This window comes from Odocoileus virginianus, chromosome 5 (genome assembly GCF_023699985.2).
Source record: "Odocoileus virginianus isolate 20LAN1187 ecotype Illinois chromosome 5, Ovbor_1.2, whole genome shotgun sequence".
Classification (NCBI taxonomy): Eukaryota; Metazoa; Chordata; class Mammalia; order Artiodactyla; family Cervidae; genus Odocoileus; species Odocoileus virginianus.
This window is the reverse complement of record NC_069678.1, coordinates 70164474-70177093: the sequence shown is the minus strand read 5'-3', so window position 1 is coordinate 70177093 and position 12620 is coordinate 70164474. Positions and strand designations below refer to the sequence as shown.

The following is a 12620-nucleotide window of genomic DNA, read 5'->3' as shown; positions in this document are numbered from 1 at the left end:
TTGCATTGGTGCTCATGTATCGGGGGTGAGTGGTCAATGGAATTCACCGTTTATTCCCTGCCAGAAGCCAGTGTTGTGTTTCTGAATGCTCTTGAGGGCAGATTTGCTAGGCAGACAGGAAGGAAGGCTGGACTCCTCTGCTTGGGACTGGAGAGAGGAGGTCAGTTCGGAGAGTCCTGCAATAGTACCAGTTGTGGCACCTTCCATGTGTTACCCGACTCCCTGTCTCAATATCCTCATCTGTAAAGAAGAGACACCATCATATCTACCCCCAAAGGTCGCTGGGGATTCAAACAAACAAATGAAACAGTGCTGACTCATGGTAAGAGCTGGATATGTGTTGTTATTACTATTATTAGTGCTTCGATGGTCCAAATGCACACTGCTGGTAAATACTGGCAGGAGGACTGGAACCTATAGCTTTCTTATCACAAACTCGCCCCCGTTAAACGGCACTGCCTTCAACATCAGAGCCACTCAGACTAGTAGATATTTAAAATATTTAGACTGTACATTTAAAGTTATTTGAGGCACCTCAACTTCCTTGAAACTCTTTTCCCCATTGACTTGACTTCCTTTCTTATTTGCATATCTTTTGGGAGTAAAGCCCATAAAACAGGTGGCCATTTTCACTTAAGCATGTTTAAACCAATGTTCTTTGGGTATTAAAGGCAGAAGAGTAACAATCTGGTCTTCAAATGTTTGTTACAAGGCATTTAAACTAAAGCTGGCCTGAATAACCATTATTGGCTTTGGTCAGAATCATGGAACACCAGTCATAATGAGTTCATGAACACACGTAAACATCTTTCAGATTTACTGTATGGAGCTCTGCGTTCGCAATACTGCCTAGAAATTGCTCTAAGAATCCCTAGTTCTTTCTGAAAAGATACTAAAGCACAGTTCACAAAGTTGTGGCAAATGTAGAGAGTTGCAACTTGCACCTAGGTAATCTGAGTCAAAATACTCTCATTTTTGCTGGAGTCTTCGAGAAAAAGAGTCAGGTTTCCCTGAATTAGTTAAAGGAATTAATTGAAAAAAAAAAAAAAAAGTGAAGTCACTCAGTCATGTGCAACTCTTTGCAACCCCATGGACTGTAGCCTACCAGGCTCCTCCATCCATGGGATTTTCCAAGCAAGAGTACTGGAGTGGGTTACCATTTCCTTCTCCAGGGGGTCTTCCTGACCCAGGGATCGAACCTGAGTCTCCCATGTTGTAGGCAGATGCTTTACCGTCTGAGCCACCAGAGAATGTAATTTGAATTTCCAAATTCCTAATTGTATCTCCTCCACTTACCTCCTAAGTGATTGTGGGTGAGTAACTTCTCCAAGTCTCAATTTCTCAATTAGTAAAATGGGGGTAATATTAACACCTACATGGTAGGGTTTTTTTTTATGAAATAATATGTGTAAAAAGAGGTCAAGGAGGACAAGGAGGCCTCCTGGCCTGACACATGACTTTGATATTGAGCACTAGACAATAGCCAGTGCTCCCATCATCACATGCCATCACCTCACTTGATACCCATCCCCTCCCACTCCTGTGTCCCTTTATACCTGTCTGCGCACACACAAAGCCTTCACATCGCACTTGACTTCTGCATGGTCTGTTGGAAACACAGTCTTCAACTTCCTTGTCGGAGAAGTTGCATGGTTCCCCATAGAACTGAGAGGGCCGGATCAAGTAGGCATGTCTGTACTATAGCAGAGAGGAGCAAGGTGAGACAAAGCCAGAGCCTCGGGGACATGGGGAGCGGAGGGTACACTTGAGGATCTATATTGCTACTGGCTGTTTGCCTATTTCAAATAGCCTGGGAACTCTCTGAGGGCAGGGACCTTATCTTCAATCTCTGGACCACAGTGATCAATACAGCTTTGTTGAATGTGGGGAAAGCATGGACTTCCGAGTCAAAGGCAGTAAGTGAATTGATGGAGCGAGTTCAGTCTTTCAGCTTGATTAATCCAATGGGTTGATTCAAGTATTCTCATTTATTAAGTAGCTTAAAATGCAGAAGTATCCACTTTGGAGCCACTGACTCTGTTACTTTCTAGTTATGTGACACTGGGTAAGTTACTTAAGCACTGTGATCTCAACTTACTAATCTGTAAAACAGGGATAATTATGTACAGCTATGTAGTTTCAATTATATATGAAATTTCATTATGTTGTCTGGTACAGAATAGGCATTCAATTTCTTCTGCTTACTTTTCTTTTGAATTATTAATAATTTTAGCAGTAAATATTTCTCTGTCTCTACTTTCCTGTTTGCTTAATCCAGAAATATTGACTGGATTTCCAAAATATTGATTCAGCCACACAATGCTGAAAAAACGTAGGTGCTTTTTATGCTTGTTTGTACTTGATCATAGTTATGGCCTCTGGACTGTCCTCAAGGAGGTCACAGCTGGTGTGGTGGTCATGATGATAAACACAAGGCATGACAACACATTGAGAGGGGTGCCACGACAGGGACAGAACAGAGTGCTCCATAAACACAGAGGGGAATCCTCAATGCAGACTTAGGAGATGGTGAAGCGACATCTTAGCTGGGCCCCAAAGGGTGAGCAGACACGTCAGACAAACATGGAATGCTGGCATGAGGAGGGGAGAGAAAGGCAATCTGGATGGAGGGAATTGCTGTGCCAAACCTGAGAGGCTAGAGAGTATGTGCTTTATTCCAGAAAACAAGAAATCCATCATGGCTGGAGAGAAGAGTTAAAGAGGGAGAGTGATAAGAGATGGAGGGACATGGAGCCAGGAGCAAATAAGGCAGACCCTTCTGGGCCTTAATAGGTTGGATTTAGTACTTCTTCACGGTAAAATGAGAAACCACTGCAGGGGAAGGAAATGATCAGATTTGGGTGACTTCCCAATGCTAGCTGCAGTCAAGATTTTGGTGCTACCAAAGGAGGCAGACCTGACAGCAGTCCCTCTGAAGACTGACGCATTAACCAGCCACAGTTATTATGCCCATCGTATCTGGAAATCTAGAAAAGAAATATAGATAACCATCCACCTCTGCTCCTTTACATTTCTAGGGCGTCTTTCTTCCTAGAAGGCAGAAGCTGGCAGGACAGGGATAAAGTCTGCAAAGAAGATACTAGAAGACTAGCACCAGGCACCAGAGACAAAATGGGTTTGAGGGCTGTGGAGATGATAAAGGAAAGACATCTCTCAATCTCTGTTGAAAGAAATGATGATGAACTCCCAGCCACTGACCCTGCAGACATGATGTCCAACTGAGGGAACATGCATAGCAAAGTCTGAGTGTAGAGCTCTGACTGGATGAGTGGATGGATGAATGGCTCACATTGGGTCTTCCTGGTTTATGGTGCAGATGAAGCAATTATCCAAATAACTGGATCAATGTTAATCACGTCAGCAATAAAGCCTGCTTTGGGAACTGTATGCATCTGCTTGGCTCTCAACATTGATCCAATTAAGTGTGTAATTGTCCTGGGCCTATTCCACAGCCTCTTTAGGGTCTCAGCTCATGGCTGCTTTGGTTTCCCAAGGAGCTGGGGGAAGTGAGAACCGTTCTCTATTCTTTGACAAAGGTGCTGTTCTTAGAGCTGGATCCTGCATCATCCCTCCTGTGACAAGAAAGCTCGAAGAACAAATACCGCAGAGACTGTGTGTTTTGACTGGTTGAACTGGCTAGACAAGAAGCCAATGGCCCAAGCTCAAGATCTGTCTTTACTACTAAGTGAACCCAAGAATTCACTTACCTGCTCTGGGTCTCTGTTGATCTATCTGCCTAACAGAAAGGGTAACAATTATTCTCCCTTATAGAGATTTCAGAAAATGTAATGAGATCAAACACATATTTATGGAGCACCTCAAACATGTTAAACATTGATCTATACACCAAAGACACAGAACTGAAAAAGTTTTTAAGCGCTTGCAGTTTAATAGAAAGGCAAATATTAAAAGAAAAGTAAATGATGAGTGCTAGGACACAGCAGGAATAAGGAGCTGTTGCAGTTCATAAAGGAGTGTCTGGCTAAGGGCAAGGGGTGCTGAGAACTCAAGGAAGTCTTCTCAAAAGAGGCGTTCCCAAAGCAAAGTTTCAAATCATGAGTAGATGTTAGTCAGTGAAGGAAGTGGGAAGGACATTTCAGCCTGAGAACAGAGTGTGAAATGGTCAGAAAAATACATGCTCTATGTGCTGGCGTGGGGGATGTTCTGTGAAGATGTGACCGAGGTCTATCTAAGGTGTGGGGGGCCTTGAAGACCCTGAGTCTGGACTTGATCCTAAAGGCCATACATAGACTTTGGATGTTCAAGCTGGGGAAAGACCAGCCAGACTTTCATTTTCAATGGCTCCCCTGGGTGCCCCATGAAAGATGGATTGAAAGAATAAGGCTGGAGACAGGAAGTCTAATTAGGAAACTGCTAATGGGAGAAAGGACAGATATGCTTCAAAACAAACCTGAAGGATCAAAGGCAGGATCTGACTGCTCCTTGGAAGCTCAGAGGAATAAAATTAATTCATTAAATCAGCCAACATTTATCAAACTCCTACTATGATCCAGCTACTGTCAGTAGTGCACTGACTGATCTTGCTGAGGGGTAGGGCTCCTGGAAGCTTAGAGGTCTCCCAAGATCTGGGTACCTACCCTTTTCTTCTGACAGGGATCACACGTGGTCCAGGAGGACCAGCTGGACAGCTCACAATCAATAGGCAATGGCGTGACATCCACACTCCGCGTCTGTCTAGTCTTGGCAAGGCTCTCATTGATTGCGTTTGACCCAAGAGAGGGTGGCCTTTCACCTCTAAAGGTCATCACAGAGAAGAGAGTCAAGTATCAGAAGGTAATTAAGTCTACATTCCACTGCATGTCCATCCATTCAATAAATATATATTTGCTCATTTATTTATGCAAGGCTGGCTTCCCTGGTGGCTCAGATGGTAAAGAATCTGCCTGCAATGTGGGAGACCTGGGTTCAATCCCTGGGTTGGGAAGGTCCCCTGGAGGAGGGCATGGCAACCCATTCCAATATTCTTGCCTGGAGAACTCCATGGACAGAGGAGCCTGGCACGCTACATACAGTCCATGGGGTGGCAAAGAGTCATACACGACTGAGCGACTAAGCACAGAACATTAGTTTATCAGTCAAGCATCAGTTAACTCATTCAGCAATATTTATGGAACCCTCAGTTATTGCTTCAGGTTACAGCTAGCTACAGTCAAAAGAGTACTGAGCTCTAATCAGAAGATCGTCCATCAACAGCTGGGTGATCTTGGTCTGGTTTTTCGGCCCCTGGGCACTTCACTTTTCTCACCTACATAATGTGAGAACATACCTCATAAGGCTATTTGAAGGATTAAATGAGAAAGTATATGTGAAAGTACGTTATATGCAGGGCTTACAACCGCAGCTAGATGGATGACCTCAAGCAGTACCCTCCCCATCTCGGAGCCTCTGTTTTATCCCCTGGAAAATGAGACGTTTGGACTAGGTGGTCTTTAAGTCACCCTTTCATGTTGTGAGTCTATGAAACTTTTTCTGAGAACAAATCATATTCAGGATACTGTGCGCAAGAGGACACAGAAATATAACACACAGCTTCTGCTCTGGAACTCACAGATTGTCTCAGGATAAGAGAAGACAAACATGACTCCTTCCTTAGCTCTTCCGGACTTTACCAAGGAGGCAGGGTTTTTAAGCATGCAGAATGGATGGTCTGAGTTGAGCTTTAGGACATCACTGTGGCTGCAGTGTGGAGGTTAGATGGAGGTGGGGAAAGCCCAGAGGCAGGAAAAGCAGGTAGGAGGCTCAAGCAATGGTACCAATGGGTGATGTGAGCCTGAACCACTCCAGATCCAGGGGACAGAGAGTGGGGGAGACAGACACATGAGATGTTTTTCAGGGGGAATGGACAGAGTGATGGGTAACAGGATGGGGTGCGGATGAGAGAGAGAAAGGGGCTTAGGATGATGCTGGTTTCTAGTTTGGGTGTGTGGTTAGGTGGGTGGGGAAACCAGGAGCAAAGGCATTTGTTGAGGAAGATGGAGTTGGGGCATGCTGAGTTCCAGGTGCCTGTGGAGTCACTCAATAAATAGTTCCTACATAGATCTGTAACTCAAGAGAGAGCTTTGTACTAGAGATACAGATCTGATCACGAAAAGCCATGGGAGAGGATAGAAATATTCCTGAGAGACACCAGCCAAGAATAAGCCCTGGAGAGACTAGTGTCTGGCAGGCTAGAGTGAAGATGGTATATAGAGGTGAGTGGGGGATGGGGGAGGTAGGAGGTGCTACACCTGCAGAACAGTCAAACAACAGGAAACCTGAAATCTGTCTAGAAAATAAGGTAACACTTTTTGTTGAGTCCCTGGCACTCATGGGACATTGAGTAAAAGAGGCAAAGAAAGGGCATGTTCTTTCATCTGTTTGTGCCCCCAGTTTCCCCACGTGTAATACGATGGGTATATTATAATATCTATTTTTCTTCCATCTGAAAAAATGTATAGCAGTGTAAAATTCTTTGTAATTTGTGTTTCTTTTCAAGGCAAAAACAGAGAAAAGAAAAAGAATTAAGATTTGTTGAGCATCCAGGACTTGTCAGGTCCTGCATGAGATGTTTCACCCTTGTCATCTCATCTAATCCTGACAGCAATGCTAGAAGGCAGCAACCTCCTAGACAGATGGGGGAAATGGTCAAGAGCCACACGGTGGTCACGCTGGGGTCCAAGCTGAGCTCTGCTCGCCTCTAGTCTCTGTGCTGCGTTCATTTCCCTCTGCTACCCAGAAAGAACCAGGTCAGCATTCCCTCTACCAGTACCCCCGTCTCCAGGCAAGGCCTCTCTCCTCTCCTTGTCCAAGACTCAGTCCTTAGGCAGAGCACCACATAATCTCCACTAGCACATCACTGCAGACAAGGTCATTAACAATACATTCTCACTTGGCAAAAGTCCTAAAAAGAGGATAATATTAACTGCAGTGAAATCCATCTCCATGACCACCCCAGAGGCCAGCAAAAATCAATTGCCTCGTAAAGTTGAATCTTTAATAAAAGGTCAAAGACTACTGGAAACCATAGGTGGGTTCTTTAAAATGGTTACTTGAGGCGGGATGCTGCATAGCAGTGGCGAGGGTGGGGGTGGGGCTTTAGAATGCGCTCGTATCTCCCAATTTGCCCAGGTTTGACAAAACAATATTGTCTGTGATTTGGCTTCGCCTTAAGTGTGTATTTGACTGTGCTGCAGGGTATCCTCTTCCTGTTTCCACTAAGAAACCGCTCCACTGTGTTTTCAGCCACTATCCACCCAATTCAGGCCAAGGTGGAGACTGAGTAGATAAGTAATGTGCACACATGCTATTAAGAGTCACAATTACTTTCCTCTCTGAGATTTGAAAGCCTGTTAATGGGCAAGATGATCACTTACAGAAGGAACTTGGTAAAAGGTAGTTATAACCACCAGATCTCTCATTTTTGCACCCAATTTTCATTACAGAGGTGGCAATATAATGAGGTAATCAGCTGAATAAATAGGCTATTTGTAAATTACACTGGATAAGATGTGTGTGGTTTATTAGTACTACAAAATGCAAATCTGAAAGCAAGTGTGTGCATGCTGAGTCGCTTCGGTGTGTCCCACTCTTTGCTACCCCATGGACTGTAGCCCGCCAGGCTCCTCTGCCCATGGGATTCTCCAGGCAAGAATACTGGAGTGGGTTGCCATGCCCTCCTCTGGGGATCTTCCCGACCCAGGGATCAAACCCACATCTCTTAAGTCTCCTGCATTGGTAGGTGGGCTCTTTACCACTGGCACCACTTGGAAGCCCTCTGCAAGCAAGGCTAGCATTCAATTGCATCTTTAATTCCTGGGACTAGCATGGACCCAACAGAGGACAGGGGCAGTCAGGACCTCTGTGTATGGCTATTGTAACATGTGCCTTCACACTATGAATTTACAGAGGTTAATCAGATGGATGTTCTGACCACTGACTTGACTCTGTCATTCAAAATTCTCTGTATGCTTCTAATGTTGAAAAATTAAACATGCCCAGAGAACTACAGAAAACAATAAATACTCAGGTACTCACAACCCAGGATTGGCAATTGTTAACATTTTGGTATACTTCCTTCAAGTCTTTTTTTTTTTTAAATAAAATATAACCTTATAAATTTGACATCTGTGGTTGACACCAGCTCCAGATCCATTTTCCTCTCATATTCTTCAGAGGATACTACAGTCATCAATTTGGTGTATATCCTTCCAGTCTTTCAAATGTTTACATATACACATATAGACACAAGATACAGCACTGCTTTTGTGAGCTGCACTCATACTAGGCATAGTATTCTAGAACTTGCTTGTGTCAATCAACATTGTGTTTCTGGGAACTGCCCTGATGGCCTGGTGGCTAAGACTCTGTGCTCCCAAAGCAGGGGGCCCGGGTACAATCCCCAATTAGGGAACTAGATCCCATATACTATCCCATGACAAAAAGATGCTGCATGCCACAGTGAAGACTGAAGATCTCATGTGCCACAACTAAGACCCAGTGCAGCCAAACAAAGAAATTTTAAAAAATATTTAAAAAGCACTGCATTTCTGGCCCATATATGTTGATTCATAAAGATATCTTGTTTGTTCCTTTTTATCTAAATGTTCCATCATAAGACAGGCATTTAACATTTTCTTCTCGAAGGACATTTATAGTTTTTCATTGTTTTGCAATTGCGAACAATGCAACAGCAAACACCCTTCTACAAGGTGTTTGAATGTATCCCCGTGTAAAGTCTGACAAGAATGAACCTGCCTTTCCTCGAGGTGTGTGGAATGCTAAGGACATATTTCACTCAGTTCTTGTTTTCTACTCTTTCTAACAGGAGTCTCTGATCAAAACAGAGATGGATCCATCATGCACGGCAGGATTAGGTCAGCAGTAAATTGCAAGCCATCAGCTTATATAGATGGGGCATGTCAATATATTTTGGCTTTCTGTAGAAATGCCCTGACACAACAACTTTCTTGTCACACACAATTTGTTAGGCAGCTGCATCTCCTTTGCAAATAAAATCCTTCCTCTTGGCTGGAAGGGGCAGCTTCTGGGTGGCAGATTTTCAATTTCTCTTCTCTGTGTCATTTGCTGTTGTAGACATGGAATTTAAAGCCACATCTCAAGGCAACACATGTGTGGTCCAGAGATAGAGAAATGGCCTTGGAGTCCAGCAAGTCAGATCCACAATGCAGGTGGAGAAGGGATAATGTACTAGCAAGAGGCAGAAAAATACAGGGGCTCTGGAACCAGAAAAAAAAAAAAGATTTGAATCCATATTTTGTTACTTATTAAGTGAGGAATCCTGAAATAGTTACATTCTCTCTCCAAACCTGTTTCCTTCTCTGTAAACTGTAAATGATAGCACTTACCTCAAAGAGCTTTGAGGATTAGACCTAATACATCTAAATACCTTACACAGAGCAGCAATAAACAAACATAGGTCTGTCTTATGAAGATGGAACGAGTATTTCATCTGACTTGATTATAAGAGTAACTAAAATTGGTAGCCTTTCTTAGCTAATATGAAGGACTCAGCATTTTCTGTTGTGGAACTGAAGGCTATTCTTCCATTTCATCTAAGGGATTCAAACACATGCCATGTTCCATGGCTGCATGGGAATCACAGGTCGAGGCCAATGCACCAAATCTGGATTCAGTTAAGGGTTTGAGACTCATGAGATGTGAATGAATCTCTTCTCCTATCTGAGGACCCACTTGCTCCTCTACATAGGGTGAATAGGGACAACAGCCATCTCATGACATCACTGGAGGGTTCAGCAAGGTTCCCCAGCCTGTCAGCTACACTCATCTTACCCCTTCACTTCCTGCATCTGAGTGAACTTCCTAATGTGGAAGTCTGACTGCATCAATCCTTCCATGGCTCCCCACTACTGAGGATGAAGTTCAAGGCTCTTAGCCGGAGTCCTGGTGCCCTCTCGGAGCTCTTTCTAGAACTCCTGCAGACTCCCAACTTGGTCCTGTCTTTGGCAATTCCTCACCTTAGCCTGCTCCCTGGTAGCTCAAATGGTAGTCTGCCTGCAATACGGGAGACCTGAGTTCAGTCCCTGGGTTGGGAAGATCCCCTGGAGAAGGGCATGGCAACCCACTCCAGTATTCTGGCCTGGAGAATCCCATAGACAGAGGAGCCTGGCGAGCTGGAGTCCATGAAGTCACAGTCAGACACGACTGAGCGACTAACACTACTACCACAGCTTAGCCTGGACATGCAGCTGCAGGAACAAGCCAGGCTCTCTCATCTCCACGCCCTTGTCCAGGCCTCTGCTTCTTCCTGGAATGCTCTTCACCCTCTCCCATTTGGCAAACGCCTACTCCTATAGAAACATTGAGCTCAACCGTTCTCTCTTCTAGAAGCCTCTCCACACTCTATCTTCGGAAAAGCCAGTCCCTTCTTCTCTTGTTTTCCACTTGCTCCTGCACTATCTCTCGCAACAGTACACACAGTGCGTGCTCCCATGTTGGTTTTCTCCACGAGAACATGACCCCTTTGTGTCCTATTCATCTCAGCATCCTCAGAGCCCTGAGAGGTCCCACATAGGGGCCCACATGTGGGTAGGGTTGCCATGACCCCTTTAAGCCCTCCATTTCAGACACATTTCCTTGGATCCTGATGGACACATAGTATACACAAGGAAGGCCTTGGCTGCTTCATTCTTCTCAGGACCAGGTTGAGGTTCTTGGTATCATAGTAGCTAATAGTCAGTGAGTGCCCAATGGGCAGTGAAAAGTCATCGCCCTGGTCTTGGGTGGTGTCCAGTAGGGGCTGAGTGCTCAGCAGAGCTGACCCCAGGGAACATCCAATGGGTACCAACTGCTCCTCCCACGAGAGGCTGTGCGGGCACAGCATTATGGGATGAGTGGCAGGAATGACAGTAACCGCCCTCTCCTCCCACGGGATGGCTCACAAGGAGCCTGGGACACAAGACAGCTTTAGCCTCTCACTGTAAGGCCAGCAGCTGCTCCTGAACCAGGAGGATCCCCCGTTAATACATCACTGGGGCTTCTTTCACTGGATCCCACCTTGAACTTTCTCTCAGATTAAGTTTGAGCTTTCAACTCAGAAAGTTTCTTTAGCCTGTTTTGCACCCAATTAAAAATAACCCTAAAAGATGAAATAAATCAGTTAGCACATAATTGCTATGAATATCTGGAGCATGTATGTGTGTGGGGGGGCATGGTTTGAGAGCAAAAATTTAGCTTTATGAACAGGTAGAGTAGGTCACTCTCATATTAAAATAATTGCTGTAAGTTGGCTTTTCTTCCTCCATACATAAGAGACCTTTTGCTTAAAGATGTATGCTGAGGCTTTGTTCAGAATACAAAGCAAGGATCCTATTCTTCTTAGCATGATAAAATACCTTTAAACACGACAGTTTCCTACGAGAACTTTTGTTGAAGTCGGTGGCTGGGTTCCACAATAATTTGAAGAGTTGTTGATATGGTGTTATCAGATGCATGTAAATTGCTTCAGGAGATGTTCCTGATTCAGTAGGCATGTGAGAAGGAGAGGGTCAGCATGATGCGGCTTTATATTCCCCATCATATTACTGATTAGGAAGTCATTTGGAACAATCACCTACCTGGAGCTGGGCACACTGAGGGATCCCAGGGCAGCACAGAGAAGAAACAGCTCTGCCGGTGCCCTCCAAGCCCACGTCCTGGAGGTCTTCATTTTCCCTCTGCGACAGGAAATCTGACTGCACCTCCCGGTTCCATGAAGAGTCTACCCAGGGAATTCTGCCCGTCAGCTTCTGTTTCTGGAGAGTAAACAGCTGGGCAAAGTAAACAGAAAGTCACCAGTGACCAGAAACACCTAGACTTTGCACAGACAGAAGACTTATCTGGGACTCCAGACACCAATGAGAATGGTGGGAAGCTCTGCCACAGCTTAGATTTTATTCATGTGTAACAGATTCTGGGGTAAGCTGCTGAGAGGACAGGCAGTCAGTGGGGCAATAAAGACTCTGTGCTTTTAGTCCAGACTGCCTGGGTTCAAATCCTTTCTCTGTAACTTACCAGCTTTGGGACCTTGGGCAAGTCACTTCACTTCAGTTTCCTCACTTGGAAAGTGGGGGGGGGGGGGGGGGGGATCAAATAAGTACATAGAAGTCAAGAGCTTAGAACAGGCCCATACTGAGCACTCAGACATGTGAGTTTTTATTATGAAGTAGAATACAGGGTCTGGAGTCAGGCTTTGAATTCTGGTTTGCCCCTTTCTAGCTAAATGATTCTAAGAGGCTACAGAGCGTTAGAGCTTGTCTAGGTTCAAATTCTTGCTGTATCTTTTACCACTGTGGGACCCTGGGCAAATGATTAACCTCTCTGGGCCCAAATTTCTTCCTCTACAAAACAGGGATCATAAGAGTGCCCACCTCCCAAGACTGTCATGAAAATTAGATAGATCTAAATATTTAAAGCACTTTGAACAATGCCTGGCACACACTGTGTAATCTATGAGTGAGCTGATACTTTTTTTCAGTTTCTGATTCTGTTTCCTCACATGTAAAATTGGGAGGTCTCTGCCTACCCATCCCTAAGAGTTGGGAGGGACAGATGAGACACTGAATATGAGAATGTTTCACAAA

General features: G+C 44.6%; 1 protein-coding gene across 1 annotated transcript in view; it reads right to left on the bottom strand.

Annotated features, from left to right (window-relative positions):
- Positions 1 to 11801, bottom strand: part of C8B (complement C8 beta chain) — a 42027-nt gene extending 30226 nt beyond the window's left edge. The window contains exons 1-3 of the mRNA XM_020904597.2: positions 11616 to 11801; positions 4620 to 4776; positions 1557 to 1698 (exon numbers count right to left, since the gene is read on the bottom strand). Coding sequence (XP_020760256.2) covers positions 1557 to 1698; positions 4620 to 4776; positions 11616 to 11707 — 391 coding nt within the window. The 5' untranslated portion in view covers positions 11708 to 11801. The remainder of the gene's footprint in view (positions 1 to 1556; positions 1699 to 4619; positions 4777 to 11615) is intronic.
- Positions 11802 to 12620: the final 819 nt, after the last annotated feature.